This window comes from Bombina bombina, chromosome 11, assembly GCF_027579735.1.
Source record: "Bombina bombina isolate aBomBom1 chromosome 11, aBomBom1.pri, whole genome shotgun sequence".
NCBI lineage: Eukaryota > Metazoa > Chordata > Amphibia > Anura > Bombinatoridae > Bombina > Bombina bombina.
This window is the reverse complement of record NC_069509.1, coordinates 96,713,305-96,727,210: the sequence shown is the minus strand read 5'-3', so window position 1 is coordinate 96,727,210 and position 13,906 is coordinate 96,713,305. Positions and strand designations below refer to the sequence as shown.

At 38.1% G+C, this 13,906-nt stretch overlaps 1 protein-coding gene across 1 annotated transcript in view; it reads right to left on the bottom strand.

The window, feature by feature from the left end:
- The window catches only part of UBN1 (ubinuclein 1), a 412,348-nt gene that overhangs the window by 13,184 nt on the left and 385,258 nt on the right, over positions 1 to 13,906 (bottom strand). The window contains exon 15 of the mRNA XM_053694221.1: positions 9,255 to 9,513. Within this exon, the coding sequence (XP_053550196.1) occupies positions 9,255 to 9,513 (259 nt within the window). The remainder of the gene's footprint in view (positions 1 to 9,254; positions 9,514 to 13,906) is intronic.

Here is a 13,906-nt window from a genome sequence, read left to right as displayed (position 1 = left end):
CTGAATAAATTTTCTTTCTTTGGTACAATGAATAGGTTTGAATAAAACCCCAAACCTTGTTCCTGAGGAGTAACTGGCATGATTACCCCTGAAGACTCCAGGTCTGAAACACACTTCAGAAAAGCCTGAGCTTTTACTGGATTTACAGGGATGCATGAGAGAAAAAATCTTTTCACAGGAGGTCTTACTTTGAATCCTATTCGATACCCTTGAGAGACAATGCTCTGAATCCAATGATTTTGGACAGATTTTATCAAAAAATCCTTGAAAAACCTTAATCTGCCCCCTACCAGCTGAGCTGGAATGAGGGCAGCACCTTCAATGCGGACTGAGGGGCTGACTTTGGTTTCCAAAATGGCTTGGATTTATTCCAATTTGAGGAAGGCTTCCAATTGGAAGCAGATTCCTTGGGAGGAGGATTGAGTTTTTGCTCCTTATTCTGACGAAAGGAACGAAAACTGTTAGAAGCCTTAGATTTACCCTTAGGTTTTTTATCCTGAGGCAGAAAAACTCCTTTTCCTCCAGTGATAGTTGAAATAATAGAATCCAACTGAGAACCAAATAAATTATTACCTTGGAAAAAAAGAGATAGTAATCTAGATTTAGATGTCATATCAGCATTCCAAGATTTAAGCCACAAAGCTCTTCTAGCTAATACAGCTAAAGACATGGATCTAACATCAATTTTAATAATATCAAAAATGGCATCACAAATAAAATGATTAGCATGTTGCAGTAAGCGAGTAATGCTAGATATGTCAGGATCCAATTCTTGTTGCGCTAAATTCTCCAACCAAAAAGTTGAAGCAGCCGCAACATCAGCCAAAGAAATAGCAGGTCTGAGAAGATGACCTGAATATAAATAGGCCTTCCTTAGATAAGGATCAAGCTTCCTATCTAAAGGATTCTTAAAGGAAGTACTATCTTCCATAGGAATAGTGGTACGTTTAGCAAGAGTAGAAATAGCCCCATTAACTTTGGGGATTTTTTCCCAAAACTCTATAGATTTTGCTGGTAAAGGATACAATTTTTTAAACTTTGAAGAAGGAATAAAAGAAGTACCTGGCTTATTCCATTCCCTAGAAATCATATCAGAAATAGCCTCAGGAATGGGAAAAACCCCTGGGGAAACCACAGGAGGTTTAAAAACAGCATTTAAACATTTATTAGACTGAAAGTCAATAGGACTGGTTACCTCAATATCCAAAGTAATTAACACTTCTTTTAATAAAGAACGCATATACTCTATTTTAAATAAATAAGTAGATTTGTCAGTGACAATGTCTGAGGAAGGATCTTCTGAATCAGATAGATCCTCATCAGAAGAGGATAAATTATTATGTTGTTGGTCATTTGAAATTTCATCAGCTAAATGAGAAGTTTTAAAAGACCTTTTACGTTTATTAGAAGGTGGAAATGCAGACAAAGCCTTCAGAATAGAATCAGAAAAATTCTTTAAAAAATTTACAGGTATATCATGCACATTAGAAGTTGAAGGAACTGCAACTGGCAATGTACTATTACTGATGGAAACACTACCTGCATGTAAAAGTTTATCATGACAACTATTACAAATGACATTTGGTGAAATCATTTCTACACTTTTACAACAAATGCACTTAGCTTTGGTAGAACCGATGTCAGGCAGCAATGTTCCAGCAGAAACTTCTGAGACAGGATCAGATTGGGACATCTTGCTCAATGTAAGAGAAAAAAACAACATATAAAGCAAAATGATCTATTTCCTTATATGACAGTTTCAGGAATGGGAAAAAAATGCAAAAGCATAGGCCTCTGATAGAGAAAAAAGCAAGAGGCAACATCAATGGGGTATTGAAATAATGAAAAAAATAACCGTAAATGACACACTCGCGTCACTAATGATGCCGCCGTGTGAAAGGTCTCGGCGTCACGTATGACGCCGGAAATGACGAAGTTGCGCCATAAAAGTATTTTTTCGCGTCAAAAATGACGCAATAAAGTTTAGCATTTGACGCACCCGCCGGCCTAATACCCGCAATAGCAAGAAGTAGTCAATTGAAAAAAAAGACTGAACCCCAGTTAAGAAATACATTTCTTAAAATGTTTAAATTCCCAAAATATGAAATTGACAGTCTGCTGAAGGAAATACATGAACCTGACTCATGGCATATATAAGTACAATACCTATATTTAGAACTTTATATAAATGCATAAAGTGCCAAACCATAGCTGAGGTGTCTTAAGTAATAAAAAACATACTTACCAAAAGACACCCATCCACATATAGCAGATAGCCAAACCAGTACTAAAACAGTTATTAGTAGAGGTAATGGTAAATTGAGAGTATATCGTCGATCTGAAAAGGGAGGTAGGAGATGAATCTCTACGACCGATAACAGGGAAACTATGAAATAGACCCCTGTTAGGGAAATCATTGTATTCAAATAAGTGATACTCCCTTCACGTCCCTCTGACATTCGCTGTACTCTGAGAGGAATCAGGCTTCAACAATGCTGAGAAGCGCATATCAACGTAGAAATCTTAGCACAAACTTACTTCACCACCTCCATAGGAGGCAAAGTTTGTAAAACTGAATTGTGGGTGTGGTGAGGGGTGTATTTATAGGCATTTTGAGGTTTGGAAAACTTTGCCCCTCCTGGTAGGATTGTATATCCCATATGTCACTAGCTCATGGACTCTTGCCAATTACATTAAAGAAAAGAAATTGCAGACTTTGAAAAAGTTCAGAGAAGGGCCAGAAAGCTAATAAGGGGAATGGAGAATTTAAGCTATGTATCAAAAAGTGGAGTGCAAATATTTCCTTCGCCAAAGCGATATTTTGCGCTCCACTTTTAATCTAGCTCTGTTATAACACTCACAGTAGTACAGCACTTTTGTCAGGTGCACGCCAATATAAAGGTGCTGTATACCTCTGCAATCAATAGTTTCACAGATGGCAGCACCTTCCAACAGATAAAGTCTTTATTCTATCATACCAAGATTACAAAAATGTGTAGTTTCAGGTACAAAACCCTTAATCATACATAGCTACAAACTTACAAGTACACCCTTATATAGGCCCTCCTACACGCAGGTGTTTAACACCTCTGTACAACACCACCTAGTGGTAACAGTGTAAAAATATAAATCCATTACCTGTGTTACATTTAAAGTACATAGTGCAAATCTGATGATCTGATGATGAAAGACACAATAAAAAGATACAGCGATATGGCTAAAAAGTTTGAAGCTAGGGGATATCCCAGCAACCTTGTACAGGGAGAACTTGCACGAGTTCAGGCTCCATTATGTTCATCTTTAAAAAAAGAGAACAAACGTTTGTTAATGGTGATGGATTATAATAACCATAATGATGAAATAATAAAGACTGTTAGAAAACATTGGTCAATCCTCCAGAATTGCCACCCAGGAGTGGCTGAATTCAATTTACCCCCAATGCCGGCCTTTAGAAGGAGGAGAAATCTTAAAGATGAATTAGTCCACACTGATTTGGGCAGTGAAAAAAAAACGCTAGGACAAGGTCTTTTGAAAGGGGAAAAGGGGAAAAGAGGATGTGGTAATTGTAACTCTATGATAAAAAGGTCCAATTTTTTTTGTACATCCACTCACGGGGAAAAAAAATTCTAAAAGGGGATATTACACATGCAATACTAAGTTTGCAGTGTACCTTATTAAATGTCCGTGTGGGAGGATTTACATCGGGGAGACCACCCGTAGGGTCCGTGAAAGAATTGTCCAACATAAAAGTAACATTACGTGCAAAAACTGGGAGGCCCCTGATTCTAGCCATTTTTTACAGTGTGGTCACAATATTAGTCAGATACGTTTCTAGGTAATTGATGCAGTACCACTTCCCAGGCAGGGAGGGGACAGGGAGTTGCTTCTTAAAAGAAAACATAATTTATGTAAGAACTTACCTGATAAATTCATTTCTTTCATATTAGCAAGAGTCCATGAGCTAGTGACGTATGGGATATACATTCCTACCAGGAGGGGCAAAGTTTCCCAAACCTCAAAATGCCTATAAATACACCCCTCACCACACCCACAATTCAGTTTAACGAATAGCCAAGAAGTGGGGTGATAAAAAAGTGCGAAAGCATATAAAATAAGGAATTGGAATAATAGTGCTTTATACAAAATCATAACCACCACAAAAAAAGGGCGGGCCTCATGGACTCTTGCTAATATGAAAGAAATGAATTTATCAGGTAAGTTCTTACATAAATTATGTTTTCTTTCATGTAATTAGCAAGAGTCCATGAGCTAGTGACGTATGGGATAATGACTACCCAAGATGTGGATCTTTCCACACAAGAGTCACTAGAGAGGGAGGGATAAAATAAAGACAGCCAATTCCTGCTGAAAATAATCCACACCCAAAATAAAGTTTAACGAAAAACGTAAGCAGAAGATTCAAATTGAAACCGCTGCCTGAAGTACCTTTCTACCAAAAACTGCTTCAAATACCTTATCCAAACGTTTAGAATTAGTATCAAGAGGACCAGAATCCTCTATTTCTAAAGCAATTAGTACGAATAATAATATCATGAGAATCATGATGTGTTACTTGTTGCGCTAAAGTTTCCAACCAAAAAGTTGAAGCTGCAGCAACATCAGCCAAAGATATAGCAGGTCTAAGAAGATTACCTGAACACAGATAAGCTTTTCTTAGAAAGGATTCAATTTTCCTATCTAAAGGATCCTTAACCGAAGTACCATCTGACGTAGGAATAGTAGTACGTTTAGCAAGGGTAGAAATAGCCCCATCAACTTTAGGGATTTTGTCCCAAAATTCTAATCTGTCAGACGGCACAGGATATAATTGCTTAAAACGTTTAGAAGGAGTAAATGAATTACCCAATTTATCCCATTCTTTGGAAATTACTGCAGAAATAGCATTAGGAACAGGAAAAACTTCTGGAGTAACCACAGGAGATTTAAATACCTTATCCAAACGTTTAGAATTAGTATCAAGAGGACCAGAATCCTCTATTTCTAAAGCAATTAGAACTTCTTTAAGTAAAGAACGAATAAATTCCATTTTAAATAAATATGAAGATTTATCAGCATCAACCTCTGAGACAGAATCCTCTGAACCAGAAGAGTCATCAGAATCAGAATGATGATGTTCATTTAAAAATTCATCTGTAGGGAGAGAAGTTTTAAAAGATTTTTTACGTTTACTAGAAGGAGAAATAACAGACATAGCCTTCTTTATGGATTCAGAAACAAAATCTCTTATATTATCAGGAACATTCTGCACCTTAGATGTTGAAGGAACTGCAACAGGCAATGGTACTTTACTAAAGGAAATATTATCTGCTTTAACAAGTTTGTCATGACAATCAATACAAACAACAGCTGGAGGAATAGCTACCAAAAGTTTACAGCAGATACACTTAGCTTTGGTAGATCCAGCACTAGACAGCGATTTTCCTGTAGTATCTTCTGACTCAGATGCAACGTGAGACATCTTGCAATATGTAAGAGAAAAAAAAACATATATATAAAGCAAAATTGATCAAATTCCTTAAATGACAGTTTCAGGAATGGGAAAAAAATGCCATAGAACAAGCTTCTAGCAACCAGAAGCAATGAAAAATGAGACTTAAATAATGTGGAGACAAAAGCGACGCCCATATTTTTTCGCGCCAAATAAGACGCCCACATTATTTGGCGCCAAAAAATGACGCCACATCCGGAACGCCGACATTTTTGGCGCAAAATAACGTCAAAGAATGACGCAACTTCCGGCGACACGTATGACGCCGGAAAAATAATTTTTGCGCCAAAAAAGTCTGCGCCAAGAATGACGCAATAAAATAAAGCATTTTCAGCCCCCGCGAGCCTAACAGCCCACAGGGAAGAGTCAAATTTTTGAAGGTAAGAAAAAATGAATAAATCAAATGCATTATCCCAAATATGAAACTGACTGTCTGAAAATAAGGAAAGTTGAACATTCTGAGTCAAGGCAAATAAATGTTTGAATACATATATTTAGAACTTTATAAACAAAGTGCCCAACCATAGCTTAGAGTGTCACAGAAAATAAGATTTACTTACCCCAGGACACTCATCTACATGTTTGTAGAAAGCCAAACCAGTACTGAAACGAGAATCAGCAGAGGTAATGGTATATATAAGAGTATATCGTCGATCTGAAAAGGGAGGTAAGAGATGAATCTCTACGACCGATAACAGAGAACCTATGAAATAGACCCCGTAGAAGGAGATCACTGCATTCAAATAGGCAATACTCTCCTCACATCCCTCTGACATTCACTGCACGCTGAGAGGAAAACCGGGCTCCAACTTGCTGCGGAGCGCATATCAACGTAGAATCTAGCACAAACTTACTTCACCACCTCCATCGGAGGCAAAGTTTGTAAAAACTGAATTGTGGGTGTGGTGAGGGGTGTATTTATAGGCATTTTGAGGTTTGGGAAACTTTGCCCCTCCTGGTAGGAATGTATATCCCATACGTCACTAGCTCATGGACTCTTGCTAATTACATGAAAGAAAGAGGCATTTTGGATACATAAGTGCTATGCAACCTCAAGGGTTAAATAAAGGGCTATAAAAATAGAGAAAAATTAAATTCTTTATCTCCTATGAATATTTAATGACTTAGTGTTTGGTTTTTTAAAAAGTATAGCGTTTATTTCCATACTTGTATATTCATCTGCTACGATATTGTTCATATTGTTTTTAAATATAATGTCTGATTTGCCCTATGTACTTTAAATGTAACAAAAGGTGATGGATTTATATTTTTACACTATGTTACCACTAGGTGGTGTTGTACGGAGGTGTTAAACACCTGAGTGTAGGAGGGCCTAAATAAGGGGGCACCTGTAAGTTTGTAGATATGTATGATTAAGGGTTTTGTACCCAAAACGTCACATTTTTGTAATCCTGGTATGATAGAATAAAGACTATCGGTTGGAAGGTGCTGCCGTCTGTGAAACTATAACCTAGCTCTGTGTTACTTGGCCCTGTGTTAGTTGCGGGTGTAACATAGTACTAAGTCGTAAGTATATATACTATAGGAACCTGCACTGTTATTTATAATACGTATGAGGTTTATGTGCGGTATAGGTTTTATGGTAGTTTTTAACTTGTTGTTACCAAGCAATTTGTTATGCAAATTAGGGTTCCTATGTAACCCCTATAGGACTGACAGAATATCAGTTCCTTTTGAAAAAGTTTGAACGCGTTAAGGCAAACAAAACACGTTAAGCTTTTCACCCTCTCCTTACGGGCTTCTGTAGCAGATCGCGCAGGACCAGTCACTTCCACCCGGATGATACCCACAGCTGAGCAGCAGTGTCTGCAAGGAAATCCATTGAGATGTTCCTACAAGCCTGAAACTCGACTACCGCCCTTGGAGATTGAATTATTTAAAAGTTGTACATTTGCTTTTATCCTGTGAGCATAAAAGCGTGTGCCCTATTTTACATTTTAATAAACTGCACTTGAATCTGATGCACTGGTCTTCCCTTGTATTTTACAGATGCACATACACCTCTCCTGATTGGCTCTGTGGCCATATTCGCCACTGGACCAGTAGTGCATTGCTGCTCTGGAGCCGACTTTAACTATGAGCTTAACCACTTTTCTGGGGTTAAATACATAGTAACAGACAAGCAGTGGTACAGCTCTAATGCCAGCACTTTATTTTTCCAGCTTTATGTACCTTTAACTTTAGCCTAAAATAACTTATTTATGTACAAAAGATTTCAAAACTTTGTTTTTCTTATAAACGAACAATGGATGGAACTAGAACGATTGCAACACAACCTTGGGCCAAAAAATAATATAACCTCAAAAGTCAGAACCAGAGGAAGAGGAATAATTTCTACAAGTGGAATTTAATATCTGCCCACTTCAATAGGGGATAAACCTTCAGGACTAGTAGGATGAGGATAAAGCACCCTAACCCCAAACACACACTTCTGTATGAACATTAAAGCCAAACAGCAGACCGGAAACAGGATCTAAACGCCCTAGAGCTATATTTATAAAACACATCATGCTACTTATATCCTATTATCTTTCAAAATGTCAGTGCAAGATAAGATAATCTAGGAGGAGGGAGTATATTACAGACCCCCTATCGCTCCCCTTTAATTAGAGAAACCCAATTTAAAAGGGAGAATTTCCCTCCTCTGCATGAGTGGGTAAGAGCCTCCTCTTACATACAGGCGATCGCCTTCACTACTAGGCACCAATGAGCTTCTTGATAAGGTGGTGGGTTGTTATGTTAAGTAGGAGCTCCAAGAATCCTATGTTGCAGGTGTTTTACTACCTAGAACTTCCTACATCATTCCTGCCCCCTTGCGACCTCACCACATGTTTCAGCAGGAGCCAGCAATGGGATCCAGACTGTGTCATTATTGTCACTGGGAAATAGGTGCGTAATCAAAGTGTTAAAGGGACATAAAAGTATAAAAAGAATCCTTGCACACTTTTAAAGGGACAGTCAACACTAAAATTGTTATTGTTTAAAGAGATAGATAATGCATTTATTACCAGTTTCCCAGTTTTGCACAACCAACATTGTTGTATTAATATACTTTATAACATTTAAACATCTAAATTTCTGCCTGTTTCTAAGCCACTACAGACAGCCTCTTATCACATGCGTTTTTATTAGCTTTTCACAACTGGGGAGTGCTAGTTCATGTGAGCCATATAGATAACATTGTGCTCACGCCCATGGGTTGTGTACAACACAGCTAAATGCAAGTTAATAGATAATAAATAATCATGTAATCAGGTGGCTGTCAATAGAGGCTTAGATACAAGGTAATCACAGAGGTAATAAGTATATTAATATAACTGTGTTGGTTATGCAAAACCGGGGAATAGGTAATAAAGAGATTATCTATCTTTTTAAAAAACAACATTTTTGGAGTTAACTGTCCATTTAAAGTAAATAACACAGCAGCAACGTACTACTGGTAGCCAGCTGGTGATTTGTAAGTACTCGCATATGCCTCTTATTATTGGCTCCCCAGATGTGTTCAGTGCAGTGCTCTACTGCAACCTAGCTGAAAGCATCTGGTGAGCCAATGACAGAATTCATCTGTGTGTAGCCACTAATCCCCAGGTTTGTTTTTCAACAAAGGATACCAAGAGAATTAAATTTGAAGCAAAGTGAAAAGTGTCTTAAAATACAATGCGCTAACTGAACCATGGAAATTTAATTTTGACTTTCATATTCCTTTAAAAAAAACTTTACTTACTCCGTGAAAGTCCATGGTTAAAAGTGCCTGGTGCGGGCCCAGTAACAACAGCATCTTTGGATGGTCCTGGTTTTGGTGAGGGATCAGCTGTAAAGGAGAGGACATGGAGTGGGAATGGGTGTATAGACGGAGGGGTCAGGAGTCTTATGGGTGTCGGTCCTTGGATCTTTGCACCATTGTGTTTGTAAGATGGCGTCAGCACAGTCAAAGATGTGGATGAGGTGATTAGAGGAGAGCTGATAACGCTTTTTGTGGACTGCTGGGAAAAAACAAAGGCGAAAATTATCAACTGATCTATGAGTTTTTAGTAAACACAGTAGATTTGCATAATCAACAAATGCAAGATAACAAGACAATGCAATAGCATTTACTCTGAATTTCAAATGTTATGTATATTTCCACTCCCCCTGTACCATGTGATAGCAATCAGCCAATCACAAATGCATATACGTATATAGTCTGAATTCTTGCACATGCTCAGTAGGAGCTGGTGACTCAAGAAGTGTAAATATAAAAAGACTGTGCACATTTTGTTAAAGGATTACTTTCTGTTATAATTTTTAAGCTAAACAACTAACATATTAAAGTTAATAAACATTAATTAATTAAAACCTACTGACCTATATTTTCTCCAAAACGAAGTTTCATAACGTTCTAAAAGTTATATCTTTTATTCGCCGATGATGTCACGTTATCCTGCCCACTATTTTCAGCACTGAATGTTCAAAATACTTAAACCAATAACTTTGTGTTTAAAGCGCCATTTTGAAACCTAGGTATTGTAAACGGATTGGTACAGAGCAAAGGATACCCACGGAGTGGGTTTGGAAAACAATTAAATTTGCAGACAAGATTTCTGATATACGGTAGAGATATGTTAATGAAATGCTATTGATAAAAAGCGTATTTGGGATAGTTAGTAACAGGCATAGAAAATATTTACTTACAGTGGCCCTTTAATGGAAGTAAATTGGAAAGTTGTTTAAAATTACATGCTGTATCTGAATCATGAAATTTTAATTTGACCTGAGTGTCCCTTTAAGAGACATCCCAGTCCCACCCATTCAATAGTAAAAATGTAAATTAGTTCCAAGATTAAAACATAACTTTAGGAACAGGATTTGAAAGTTTCCAGTTTACTTCTAATATCAAATTAGCTTGGTTCTCATGATATTCTGTGTTGTAGAGCAGTGTTTTTCAACCAGGCATGGCATAACAGCACAATACATACAGTATGTGTGTGTTTGTGTGTATGTGTATATAAATATGCTGTATTAGGCTACAATGTGTGATTTTTTTTAAAAATTTTGGGATGGTGGTGTGCCACAGGATTTTTTAATGTAAAAAAGTGTGCCACGGCAAAAAAAAGGTTAAAAATCACTGTTGTAGAGAAACCTAAGTAGGAATCTGGAGCAAGCCAGGAAATGGTGCTGATATCTGGTGGTCTTGCAAATGGATAACATTCTTGAAAAACCGCTGCCATATAGTGTTTAAAAAATGGGCCAAACTCCAAAGCTTATGTAAAGATTCCAAGAAAAAGTACTGCTTATGATAAAAATTCTCTTTATTTGGACATATTAAAACAAAGTTGCTCACGTGCAGTAATATTAAAATCCATAAACACTACTTAAAGGCCTTTAAGTAGTGTTTATGGATTTTAATATTACTGCACGTGAGCAACTTTGTTTTAATATGTCCAAATAAAGAGAATTTTTATCATAAGCAGTACTTTTTCTTGAAATCTTTACATATCCGACCTGGGAGAGGGCCGGTGTGTACTGCAGAAGGGCAATCCAGCCCACCCGAGGGGGCTCCGGGAAAGTCGGCACAAACGAACGCCAAGACCGGCTCATCATACTGGATTGGAACAACGCTGTCAGCCCGAGTGGTTAACCTACCGATTGGTCGCAACTAAGCACGTGTATCGTGACGTCAGACGCCGAAGGGGAATCTCAAAGCCACGAGACAGTGGAGCACTACAGATCCCGGAGGGCTTGGAAGTCTGCTCGACCGAAGTGAGGTGTATACACCGGGCAGAACAAGAGCAGGTGAGAGGGTAATTTTCTCTCACATCCTTTACAGAAGCCGTTAGCGGTCGGACATCCAGGACCACGAAACACTTTACGCTACCTCTTCCAAAGCTTATGTCCCTGCTTTTCAACAAAGATACCAAAAGAAGAAAAAACATAATTTATGTAAGAACTTACCTGATAAATTCATTTCTTTCATATTAGCAAGAGTCCATGAGCTAGTGACGTATGGGATATACATTCCTACCAGGAGGGGCAAAGTTTCCCAAACCTCAAAATGCCTATAAATACACCCCTCACCACACCCACAATTCAGTTTAACGAATAGCCAAGAAATGGGGTGATAAAAAAGTGCGAAAGCATATAAAATAAGGAATTGGAATAATTGTGCTTTATACAAAAATCATAACCACCACAAAAAAAGGGCGGGCCTCATGGACTCTTGCTAATATGAAAGAAATGAATTTATCAGGTAAGTTCTTACATAAATTATGTTTTCTTTCATGTAATTAGCAAGAGTCCATGAGCTGGTGACGTATGGGATAATGATTACCCAAGATGTGGATCTTTCCACACAAGAGTCACTAGAGAGGGAGGGATAAAATAAAGACAGCCAATTCCTGCTGAAAATAATCCACACCCAAAATAAAGTTTAATGAAAAACATAAGCAGAAGATTCAAACTGAAACCGCTGCCTGAAGTACTTTTCTACCAAAAACTGCTTCAGAAGAAAAAAATACATCAAAATGGTAGAATTTAGTAAAAGTATGCAAAGAGGACCAAGTTGCTGCTTTGCAAATCTGATCAAGCGAAGCTTCATTCCTAAACGCCCAGGAAGTAGAAACTGACCTAGTAGAATGAGCTGTAATCCTCTGAGGCGGAGTTTTACCCGACTCAACATAGGCAAGATGAATTAAAGATTTCAACCAAGATGCCAAAGAAATGGCAGAAGCTTTCTGGCCTTTTCTAGAACCGGAAAAGATAACAAATAAACTAGAAGTCTTTCGGAAAGACTTAGTAGCTTCAACATAATATTTCAAAGCTCCAACAACATCCAAAGAATGCAACGATTTCTCCTTAGAATTCTTAGGATTAGGACATAATGAAGGAACCACAATTTCTCTACTAATGTTGTTAGAATTCACAACCTTAGGAAAAAAATTCAAAAGAAGTTCGCAACACCACCTTATCCTGATGAAAAATCAGAAAAGGAGACTCACAAGAAAGAGCAGATAATTCAGAAACTCTTCTGGCAGAAGAGATTGCCAAAAGGAACAAAACTTTCCAAGAAAGTAATTTAATGTCCAATGAATGCATAGGTTCAAAAGGAGGAGCTTGAAGAGCCCCCAGAACCAAATTCAAACTCCAAGGAGGAGAAATTGACTTAATGACAGGTTTTATACGAACCAAAGCTTGTACAAAACAATGAATATCAGGAAGAATAGCAATCTTTCTGTGAAAAAGAACAGAAAGAGCAGAGATTTGACCTTTCAAGGAACTTGCGGACAAACCCTTATCTAAACCATCCTGAAGAAACTGTAAAATTCTCGGTATTCTAAAAGAATGCCAAGAAAAATGATGAGAAAGACACCAAGAAATATAAGTCTTCCAGACTCTATAATATATCTCTCGAGATACAGATTTACGCGCCTGTAACATAGTATTAATCACAGAGTCAGAGAAACCTCTTTGACCAAGAATCAAGCGTTCAATCTCCATACCTTTAAATTTAAGGATTTCAGATCCTGATGGAAAAAAGGACCTTGCGACAGAAGGTCTGGTCTTAACGGAATAGTCCACGGTTGGCAAGAGGCCATCCGGACAAGATCCGCATACCAAAACCTGTGAGGCCATGCCGGAGCTACCAGCAGAACAAACGAGCATTCCTTCAGAATCTTGGAGATTACTCTTGGAAGAAGAACTAGAGGCGGAAAGATATAGGCAGGATGATACTTCCAAGGAAGTGATAATGCATCCACTGCCTCCGCCTGAGGATCCCGGGATCTGGACAGATACCTGGGAAGTTTCTTGTTTAGATGAGACGCCATCAGATCTATTTCTGGAAGTTCCCACATTTGAACAATCTGAAGAAATACCTCTGGGTGAAGAGACCATTCGCCCGGATGCAACGTTTGGCGACTGAGATAATCCGCTTCCCAATTGTCTATACCTGGGATATGAACCGCAGAGATTAGACAGGAGCTGGATTCCGCCCAAACCAAAATTCGAGATACTTCTTTCATAGCCAGAGGACTGTGAGTCCCTCCTTGATGATTGATGTATGCCACAGTTGTGACATTGTCTGTCTGAAAACAAATGAACGATTCTCTCTTCAGAAGAGGCCAAAACTGAAGAGCTCTGAAAATTGCACGGAGTTCCAAAATATTGATCGGTAATCTCACCTCCTGAAATTCCCAAACTCCTTGTGCCGTCAGAGATCCCCACACAGCTCCCCAACCTGTGAGACTTGCATCTGTTGAAATTACAGTCCAGGTCGGAAGCACAAAAGAAGCCCCTTGAATTAAACGAAGGTGATCTGTCCACCACGTTAGAGAGTGTCGTACAATCGGTTTTAAAGATATTAATTGAGATATCTTTGTGTAATCCTTGCACCATTGATTC